Here is an 11,163-nt window from a genome sequence, read left to right on the forward strand (position 1 = left end):
CGCAACCAGAAAATCTCCACTCAAAGTCAAGCATCCATAACATCAGACTTAACATAAGGTGGCAAATAGGACAGTTTATGGAGTTACCGAGGTACATTGGAACTGGTGGAAACTCAAAAGGTCTACAGTGATTAAATTAGAGCCACTCAAAATTTAGGCCAGGGTTTTTTGGCTCCATCATGGCCGAACCTGCAGCGGGAGATTTGGCAGGGCAGGACAATCCTGGTGGTGGGCGGGGTGAGAAAACCCCACCCTTAATGTCAGATAAATAGTTTGAGCTTTTGACCAGCAGCCTTGGAGTCCAAAGAGGTGACAAGAAGGTGAAGCTGGGTGTCATTAGCATATCTTTCCCAGAAGATCCTAATTTTCCAGCCCTTACAAAAACGGCAGATTTTCAAAATTTAAGCTTGGTAATAAGTAAGTTTGCGGGACTTTTTTATTGTTTTAAAAAGTTGCCATCTCAGATTGAGTCCATGTATCAGCTCAGAGGAAAGGTCACAAATATGATTAATTTGAATGCAATTCTCTTATAGCACTAGCTGTCTGCTTGAGACCTCCTTTGAGTGGGACATGTGAACAGACAGCACAGAGTTATACTGACCCATTTATATGACCTACATTGTGCCTAACATTTAAAACTTAAGGGAATTGGGGTTGTACTTTAACCAATGGCTGAAAGAAAAAAATTATTTGATTTATGTTAACGCTTTTCACAACCACAAGGCTCTTTACGACCAAGACTTTTTAAGCATTGTCACAATTGTAATGTAAGAAACAAAGAGCCAATTTGCACACAGAAAGCTCCTACAAACAGCAGTGTGGCCAGATAATCTGTTTTTGTGATGTTGATTGAGGGATAAATATTGGCCAGGATAATTCCCCTGCTCTTTTCCAAAATGGTGTTATGGGGCTTGTCTTTCAGATCTGATGTCAAGCCGATATCTGAAAGACAGCGCTCCCAAAAGTGCAGAACTACCTCAGTTCTGGAGTCTCAGTCTTGATCTTGTTGCTTAAGTCCTAGGGAGGGTCTTGAACCCAAAATCTTATAACACAGAGCTGAGAGTGTTACCAAGTGAGCCATGGCTGACACAAGTGAAACAGGTTTCTAGCAATGCAGGAATTGCAGCATTAATATGCTAAGCCTCTCTGCCTCTCTACCACCTCTTCTTCTTCAAGACCCTCGTTAAAACTCACCTCTTTGACCAAGCTTTTGGCAAACTGTCCTAATATTGCTTTGTTTGGCTCGGTGTCCAATTTTGCTTCATAACACTCACGTGAAGTCCCTTGGGAGATTTTATTACCTTAAAGGTGCCATATAAATACAAGTTGTTATTATTAAAGTGTCAGCTTGTGCTGGGTGTTCATTTGACGCTGGGATCAACAAGAGTGCAGATTCCAAAAAGTTCTATGAAATGAATTCCAAGTGATCACATAAAAAACAAGAGGGCTTTTTATAAATACAACTCTCAGCAAATTTATTGCAGAATTAGTAAGAAACACAATGCCATAATTCCTTAGTTTTCTTAAGCCATGCATGGAATAAATTGTGTGCCAAGCGAACACAAATAATTGAAGATACTCCTTTAGGGACATGCTTTAAACTTACTGACTTCATTATACTTCCCAGCGAGAAGAAAAATTGTATGGTAATTTTCACTAGAATCTCATGGCAAAATGACTGCTGACTTTGTAATCCCTGCGCATTCTAAAGGATAGCTGGGTGGCTATAACCACATTAGGAGAAAGGTTCAGGCAGGTGAACAAGGACAGAAGTGATAATGTAGCTTGCAACTGTCAATGAGTGAAGTACAGATACTAAAAGAGGCTGGACCTCCACTAAGAATGGCTCATGGCTTTAAAACAAACATTTGTAAATGATGCACTAATATGTCCTGCTTACAGGACTGTACAATTCTACTCTTTCCACACAGCATTCATAGTGTTAGCATGCTTTGAGTCAAGGGAGATATCAAAGGTCAGAAAAGTTGCCCCTCAGGATGAAACGGGTAACAAAAAAAATGTGGTTTAGTTATTCCCAGACCATGCTTGTTCGCCTTGCCATAACCAAAGGAAGAGACATTGGTAGAAGACTGAAAACAGGTCAACTGTGCATTACCTCAGAGGAGAGTGCCGCACAGAGACCTAGTGAGATAAGACAAAAATACCTTCAAATAAAAATACTCCTTAGTAAGAGAAAGACTTGCAGGATGCTAGGCAGCATTGCTGAATGATATCTTGACAGAATACAATTTCATTACAATTCAATCTTTAATTTCTGAAGTACTATCAAAGTTACACTGTGGATTACGAAATGCAACCTCTGGACACCGAACACGTTTTACAACATATTTTCAGGAATAGATGCATTACTAAAATCCCATTCTTGGGCATTCTACCCTTCAACATCACATTTGGATGGAAAGAATTGTGTTCTTTTTTGTTTTGTGGCTTTAGTCATAATTATAATGTTATCAAATCCTGTCATGATTCATAAACTTTAACACCTTCATTGAAGATTGTCTGAATATTTCTTCAGTATTTATTTTCAGGTGCTTCATTAGCTTTGCGGACATTAAAATTAGTACCATAACTCAGGGCTTAGTAAATTTTACATTGCCTGTTATATATCAGATATATGTTAATTTAAAATGATCTATCTTGAAATTAATGTTCTTTTTACAATTTACAAGGAGTTGGCAGCTAATCACAATTTCCCTCTGATTATCATAAAATCAATAACTTTTCTGTTCTGAGAGAATTACTTCAATGTTTTAGTGATTGGGTTTTAGGTTTAAAAGCAACAAGTGCTTCTAGCAACTGGCCTACCATTGTTTAACTGTCTTTTTTCTTTAAAAAAAGACAAGCCCATCTTTGCTACCAGGAATGCAAACATGTATTAAATAAGTGAAATGACGAATAAAGATTTGAACTCACAATACACAATACACCAAGATCAGGAATAGAGTATAATCTACACTTAAATAGACTGCCATTGCTGGTATTATTATTAATTTACATATAAGAGCACACGAAAGCTTAAGTACCACAATCTGCACCAAACTGTCCTGCCTTCTTTAGAATAAGGGAATATTGTGGAAGACCAAATACTGCTTCATCTGATGACGGTGCATTTGTGTGCTGTAAACAGAGCATTGGGGTTTTCTGTGTGGCTAATAGTTCTCCACATATTGATGCCTGGTGTTTACCCCATCTACACTTTGCTACTCAACGCCATAATTTAGCATGTTGATGTTTGCAGAGGGAAGGGGACAGAACTGGTATCAAGTTCCTAATCGGAAAAGGACACAATGCAGCTTTTACTTGTTATGCAGCAATACAGTGTACTGTATTAAATAGTTTCTGTTTTTTTTCTTTGCTTCCTGGCTGAGATAAGTAATTCTATCTACAGGCACAGGTCTCCACTGACATGTTGGGATACACCTTTAACACCACGTTTTTGCTCTCGTCAAAGAAGAGAACGCTCAAGGCATTCATTTTGTCGGGTACGCAACAGGGTTCTGGAATTCCCGGGATAATCCCAACTGCCTTGACAATGCTCTGGATTGTTGCATGATTAGAGGGACGAACCACCTGTGATAAAACAGAACATAAATTCATTAGTTGCATGAATACTATGTCCATGGTTAGTAGGCTGGAGAATAACTTACCTCTTGAATCTGTGAATCTGTGGGCTATCATTGTCAATGACATAGAGCATATCTAGCAGATCATTGTCAGATACAATTCTTGTATTAGGTTGCTATTAAGTTATAATAATTCAATGTTACAAGTGCCAATTAAACTTCTAAATAGTTAAATGATTGGTCATCGTAATTCTTCTGAGTCATATCCCTCTCAGAGCAACTAGAATTTTTTTTAAAAACACAATGACAAGCATTGTAATGGTCAAAATGCAATATTAAAAAGGTGACAAATGTCAAAGTTTAAAATGGTAAAGGTTTACAGAGCCTAGTTTAAAATAACACTGCTAACATATGGAGAAAATGTCATATTAGCAAATCTTACTCATGAGGGCCCATTATCTTTGCTTTATGCATTTGCTTAGCTACTCGTGACAAAAACAACAAAAGAAATCAGAATTAGGCTAAGGAGGGGTGTTAATGGCAACCGTTAGTTCGAAACTCAGGAAAGCAGCAGAGAAATTGAAGCAAAATGCAACATTAGATGTTGAAGAACAATAGGCATAAACGGGAAAGTTAAATTAAATCTATGTTTCTGTTTGTGAATCCTCACCTGCAGAGCTGATAGAGGATTCATGATATATTTTCAAGGATATTTGGCAAGTACATAATCAATTCAGTGAAAAGCCAAGTGCAAATTTTGCTCACATAAATCAAGTTTTGAAAGAGGGTAAAAAAAATGAGGTGTGAGTGGATTTGATGAGCTAGGGAATCAAGCATGATCTGCAGACAAATAGAATGCCTGTTGTCACAAAATGACTAACAAACCTTGCCTTTTCTAACCAGCAGTTTAAAAACAAATGTGTCTTCCAGGCTACAAGGCTTTACTGTTACAGTTATGGACTATCAAAATACTTCTGAACGATTGTGTGAGTTTTATTTGAAATAAGTTGATTGATCTATAGGATTGACTACCCTTATTCTTCTCTTGTAGCTTTGTGTTTGTTATGCATCTGTGCTCACTCCCACGAAACAATGTGGACAACCGTGTCCAATCAAAGCAATGGGTGGCCTCAATATTTAATTCACAGCTTTACAAAATAAAAGGGTTTTGTCTACAGCAAGAGAGACTACATATATCTACCTCTATCATCGGGGCATTACTGAAACTCCTTGTGTCCATTATTTTTCCCCATATCAGTAGCGGTAATAATTTTGCCTGTGTCCCATTATTTTTGTAGATTACTAACCTCTGCTTCTGATATAAATACATTTGGTAACATGGCAAATGTCTTTGTACTGTTAACTGTTTATGGAAAACTTTTTTTTGAAAGAAAGCTTCAAATGTTTTTTCAGGATGTGGGCATCATTGGTAAGGCTGGCATTTATTGCCTATCCCTAGGTGCCTTGAGGAGGTGGGCATCTTTCTGAAGCACTGCATTTTCCCTTTGCAGCACTTTGACATTACTAAATGGCTCACTTGGTCATTTCAGAGGGCTATGAAGAGTAAACCATATAGATATGAGACTGGAGTGACATATAGGCCGGGCTAGTTAAGGATGGCAGTTTCCTTCCCTAAACCAACATTCTTTAGCCATAGAGAGCTGCTCTATTCTTGGACTGTGAGAGTTGTACAATGCAAAATCCCCTAAATGCAAAACAGTCTTTAGCACCTTCAAATGCTGGAGGCTTTGCTGTGAACAAAATTGTTGCAAAGTCAAATTGAGATCTCAAGTTTCCTAATGAAATTTCACAATGCCAGGCATTTTTATTTTGCCAAAGCTGAGTTTGTGCCATAATTTAAATCTTCAGATGAAAACTTTCAATTGTTAGATAAAAAATGTGAGCTCAGAAAGTTTTTTTTTGTCCCACCATAATTTGATTTTGCAGACAGCTCAGCTTAAACAATGTAACTAGTCAGGATGAATGCATTACTGGCTTCAAACTTATGATACATCTGCTACTGTGATGGAATCGTTAGCGATGAAAGCTCTTTAGATTTGGCTGTTTAGACCTTGCAAAAGTAGGTAACCCCTGTGATTCAATGGTATATATAGCAACATTGTTTTGTAACCTTAATTAATCTCATAATTGTAGCTTTAATGCCCCCGCCCTGGCACAAATGTTGTTAATTACAGATTAAACCCCTGAACCAGGTAGTTCATACAGCACACAATTATTACCTAATTGCATTTCCTTAATTAATTACAGCCCTTATTCCTTAACAATCTCTGCCACCCACCCAAAATATGAGAACTCAATGGCCCAAAAAATTGTTGATTAAGGACCTGTGAAACTTTATGGTCTTGCATTACTCTGGGCCAGGCTTCACTGAAATAGCCAGACAGGGCGAACATACCAACATACGAATTAGGAGCAGAAGTGGGCCACTCGGCCCGTCAAAACCACTGAACGGTTCCTTCTCCAGATGGTGGGGGCTATTGACATGCAAGTGGATGAGGGCCCCAAAGCTACAAGCATGAAAGGGGCAAATTGGGAAAATGTGGAGGAGGCTGGTTGGGCCGAATAGCGTTTGCTGTTCTGTATTTCCTTTTATTTGGTGTCTTCATTCAGTTTTGCCACCTAATATTAAACTACCCTGAGAAGGGCTCCACAACACACGGTTGGCGGGGTCTGAAGTTTTGCTGCAAACCCGTTAAGGTTTCCGAGGGAGCTGGCCGAGCAGCTTGCGGAGTGACTGAGCCTTATGGAAGGACTGGCCTCTCGCTGCCTTCCACCCAGTGAATTCTCACGGAGTTCTCCCGGCCGTGATTTTCATGGGCTTTGGTGTGTTCCACACTCACCCTGATAGCGACCATTAAATTCTCGCTTTTAATTGGTAATGGCAACAAGTCAGTTGAGATCAAAGACGATCTGATTAGAATCCCACTAAGATCTTAGCAGACGATTGGTGCATTGGCGCAATAGTTGTGTGCAATGTTACTATGCAAGAACCACTGGTACACACACACACACACCGTACGTGAAAAAAAATTAGACACTGAACGGTTCTCTATTACAAATAGTTCACTTAAATGGTATCTCGCCCCCCCCCCCCTTTATTGCATAACCAAATTGAGCACAATGTTCCACATCATGGTTCTTTGTGGAGTAATATCCTGAATGTAAGAGAGCGAAGTCTGTACACATAGCTCTTCAGTTTGGGATTGAGAGGTATAACGGGAGCCGCGAATAGAATATAAAGATCCTACTGTATTTTTCTTAAGCCTGTGCTAAGAGTCCGCAAATCATTTGGGCATGCCCCGATCTTTCAAGGCAGTACGTAATTTCCTGAGCTTTCCAGTTTAAGTACATGTCAACACAACTTTGAAAGTCCTGGAACCTGCTATCCATCTTGTTTTATGGTGTGGGTAAAATCACTGAGTCGTTATGAGGACCCTCAGAGAGGTAACACTGAGCATTGTGTGGCCGGGACCCTTGCGGAAGGGGCAGTTAGCTCTCCGCCGGGGCTTTGTTAGAAGTGAATTAGAACCAGGCTGGTCCTAGGCTCTTCAGAAACGTTGTCACAAAGCGACCTGGATTTGGCTTGGTACCTTACCTTGGACATTGGGAATTCACAAGCGCCCGCGCAGTAATAGGCATCGAAAGACTTGGGGGATATAATCCACTCGCTCCAGCCAATGTCGGCGAAGTCCACTTTCAGGTACCTCCTGGAGCAGGTTCTGGGCTGGTTCCACTGCCGCCTCCTGGCGTTCCGCATGGTCCTCTCGTCAAAGCTCAGGACTTGCGACCTGAGGAGCTGCTGCTGGCTGTGCCCCTGCTCCTTCCGCCTCCTTTCCTTGCGGGCCACTTTGGGTTTGAGCGAGCGGTAGGCATTCCCCCACAGGTCGTGCTTGCTGTAGTGGCTGTACTCCACCTCGGGCAGCTCGTTGTTCTGGAGGGAAGGGGACGAGTAGTAGGTTTCCCTCCTGACCCGGGATTCCCGGGAGGCGTTAGGAGACGGGGTGGACTCGTCCTCGTTGGAAGGGAATGGCCCGTAACGCTGCAGACTGACCCCGACACTGTTGGGCTCAGATATGGCCAGGTCGTTGGCATAGACCAAGATATAGGGCAGGTTGCCGGACTGGGTAGGGTTCTGCACCTTCTCCCCAAAATCGAGCTGGGCGGTGACCAGTAGATGCTCCCACCTCCTGGCATCTTTTATAACGTGGGAAATGTCATTCAGGCACCAAGTCCCCCTCCGGTGGGGGGTCACTGTCACGTTCCCCAGCAACCTCCCGGAAGGTGAAGTGGGGGAGGCGCTCCTGAAGGTCAGATGGACCGGGTGGGTCTTGTGTGTTGGAAGGGGACACGGGGCATCTTTGGAGCGTTTGCAAAACACGTGCCTGCTTCTCCATCGTTTCTGTGTGAGGAAGTGGAAAGTGGCGGTCAAAATCAGTTCGGACTCTGGGATGGACGTCAAGTTGAAATGATACAAAATCTTATGATCGATAATCTCTGGGGAAAGACAAAATGTTCAATATGTTAGTGTACAGAGAGACAGTACTATTCCCAATCCAATCTCAAATGCCAAATTTCAAGTCAAAAATGTCCAATGTTAGTACACAAAGTTCTCCAGACAGCATTATTCTCAAACAAATCTCAAATACCAAATTTTAAATCAAAAATACTCAGTATACAAGGTTCTCGAGGCAGTACTATTCTCAATCAAATCGCTACACATACTCTGCAGTGTGTCTCCCTGTTTACACCCAATCACATAAATATTAATAACAGGATAACATTTCGACCCGCATCCCATCCAGTTTATGTGGTGGTTGACGGTCAGTTTTTTTTTTAAAAAGGTGAAACAGTTAGTTATGATTAACAACTAGGCTCCTGGCAACCCGTTGCGCCATCGGGTGAGATGTTTGAAGTCGGGGTGCTCGTCAGTCTCTCCGCTACACTTCTGCACATCAGCATGATGTCTGGAGTAAGTTAATGTTCGAGATACCCAGAGCCGTGCTCCCCCGGTAAGGTTCAGAATGTGCCCTCGGTTTGACAGCGCCTGGTTTCCAGTGAGTTGAGGGTTACTACCCCCCCCCCCCCCCCCCCCCCCCCCCCCCGCCCCCCGAGATATAATAGTGTAGTTTTCAGGACCGCAGAATTAACGGAAACACCATTTTCTAAAGGGAATATTCTAAAGTACATTTCACTTTAAGTGTTAAGATTCTGCCCGGTGAATTTCTTTTTTAGACATTGTTTCGCTTTGGGACTTGAACGACACTATATAAATGCAAGTTGTTGTTATTTGGGTTTAGCTTTGTACCTTTTAGAAAGCGACCATTTACAGCACAGTAAAGTTGCTCAATAAAGAATTGCTCGCGGTCTATTTACACAACAGATTCTGTACTCTCACTTGCTCTACGCCCCACAATCATCTTGTTTTTGCTCCATCATTTCTTCCACTTAATATTTTAGATAAAAATGCTTTACTGGCAAACTATTAAAATGCTGCCAACTGCTGAAACAAGCTGGAATAATCAAGGAAGGTGGCAGACACATCTTTTACAAACTTGATTACTACACGACATCAAGTGCTAAACACTCACTGCATCTGGGTATCCATTCACCTAGGATCACGAGATCCCACAGCAGTGAGGTCAAATCTACCAGCTCTGTGGAAGAGCCATACAGACTCGAAACGTTAACTCTTTTTCTCTCTCTCTCTCCGCAGTTTGCTGTTAGACCTGCTGAGTTTTTTTCCCAGCATTTTCTGTTTTTTTTCTACCAGATCTGTGTTCATTTGTTCTCAAGGACATGTCACAGCAAGTTCCCGCACTGTACAGAAATGATCTTATTTCATTAGACACATAACGAGGACTCAATCTTGGAGGTGGCTCACACTGACACTACGGGCACCTTCCACCTCCACCTCCCCCAAAAAAGATCACCAAATACGCTTTCTTTAATTAACAAATACAAAAGCGTGACACAAACAATTTTAGACATATTAAAATATTGAAATTAGAAAGCAGAAAATGCTGGGGAGGAGGGGAAAGCTCAACAAGTGTGCAGAGAAGGGTGGACAGTGAGTTCTGTTGAAGGGTCACAGACCTGAAACATTGACTCTGTTTCTCTCTCTCTCTCACTACTGCCTAACCTGCTGAGTTTTTCCCACACTCACCCCAACCCCCCACCCACACCCCCTCCCCAGCAATTTTCTGTTTTTATTTCAGATTTCCGGCATCCGCAGCATTGAGCTTTTCAGTGAAAAAAAAATTGGGTTTGACCCGAAGGTGAAGTCGTGGAGGAACCCAGCGCAGGGATATCTAGGGCTCCTTGTAGATGGCGCTGTATCTGACCCTGGTCCCGTTTATTTTACCCCCCTAACCTGCGGGGGGGTATTTACATTTCAAGCTCTCGAGCGTTTCCAATGTAACTGTGACCATTGCGCGCACATCCACATGTAACAGTTTGTGTGCGTTACTTTAAAGTTGAGACATCGGGTCGGTATTTTCTTAGGTCCCTGTCGCTATTTTCACGTTCAGGGAATCGGTAGATTCATTTTATCGCTTAGCGTTTGGACACGAGAGTCTGTCTTAGCCAATATTTGGGAGAACTGCTTTTAAACCAAAACAAAAAAAAACCCCCCAAAAAAAAAGCCCTGTGCTGTCACCGACCTCTCTCCCCCTTCCTTACCCTCTCTCGCCTTGAAGCTGCGGACCGTGTTACCGTCCCTCGGCCGGTTCCCCTCTCGGTTGTATTTGTCGTATAGCTTCAGCATATGCACGACCACCATGTCCTGAGCTGCCCGCCCCAGCGCCGAGATGTGGCTGGGGCGGACCGAGTGCGGGGAGCCCCTAGCATCACCCCCCGCACTCCCGCTCCTGGTGTGAATCCCAGCGTAGAAGGCAAGAGAGGCTAGCACCTGGAGCCAGAAGCGGCGCTCTGTCAAGAGACAAGCCATGCTGCTGCTGCTGATCGCTGCTGCTGCTGATCCCAGCTAATGCTTGCTGCGGCTGATTTTTTTTTATTTTTTAACTTTTTTTTAAGCAGTTCTCCTTTATCCCCGGTCGATTCGGTGCTGAAGTACCTCCCCAGCAGCGACGCAGACGCCTTGTTGCAACTTCACCGTGAGCGCCACAGAACACCAGTTTGGAGAGTTGTTGCTGACACCCCCTCCTTTGCTGATCGATCTGCTGTCCTCTCTCCTCAAGTTTGCTGGCTGGATCCTCTGCACTCTCTCTCTCTCTCTCTCTCTCTCTCCCCCCCACCCCCTCCTCCTCCCCACCACCACCACCACCACCTCGGGTTTGCACTCCTCGGTGCTTGACTTTTCGCTGCTATCAAGCAAAAGATGTGAAACTTAATTTCCCCCACCCCCTCCCCCTCACACCCCCCTACTCGCCGCCACCCGCCCCCCCGCCCCCCCCCAAAAAAACTTTTCATTTTAGGCTAAGGTACCGGTGACGAAATTTATCCCGCAGGCCAATCGGAGCTAAGGCTCTTCTTAAGCCAGCCAATAGACAGGCAAGTGAGGAGAGTGGGTGGGGTGTCCAACAGAGGATGTCCCCCTTAA

The 11,163-nt window shown here is 43.0% G+C and overlaps 1 protein-coding gene across 1 annotated transcript; it reads right to left on the bottom strand.

Moving 5' to 3' along the window:
• Positions 1 to 2,249: 2,249 nt before the first annotated feature.
• Positions 2,250 to 10,551, bottom strand: LOC121270734 (growth/differentiation factor 10-like). The gene is made up of 3 exons (XM_041176114.1): positions 10,284 to 10,551; positions 7,201 to 8,099; positions 2,250 to 3,591 (listed from the first exon to the last, which is right to left on the bottom strand). The coding sequence occupies exons 1-3, from the start codon at positions 10,549 to 10,551 to the stop codon at positions 3,400 to 3,402; spliced, it is 1,359 nt and encodes a 452-aa protein (XP_041032048.1). The 3' UTR covers positions 2,250 to 3,399.
• Positions 10,552 to 11,163: the final 612 nt, after the last annotated feature.

This window comes from Carcharodon carcharias, chromosome 28, assembly GCF_017639515.1.
Source record: "Carcharodon carcharias isolate sCarCar2 chromosome 28, sCarCar2.pri, whole genome shotgun sequence".
Taxonomy (NCBI): Eukaryota; Metazoa; Chordata; class Chondrichthyes; order Lamniformes; family Lamnidae; genus Carcharodon; species Carcharodon carcharias.

Excerpts from the sequence above, each read along its gene's own strand:
- LOC121270734 (XM_041176114.1), bottom strand. The coding sequence starts at position 10,551 with ATGGCTTGTCTCTTGACAGAGCGCCGCTTCTGGCTCCAGGTGCTAGCC. Across the intron at positions 8,100-10,283 it reads CAGCTTCAAGGCGAGAGAGG|AGATTATCGATCATAAGATT; the intron begins GTAAGGAAGGGG and ends GTCTTTCCCCAG. Across the intron at positions 3,592-7,200 it reads GTGAATTCCCAATGTCCAAG|GTGGTTCGTCCCTCTAATCA; the intron begins GTAAGGTACCAA and ends GTTTTATCACAG.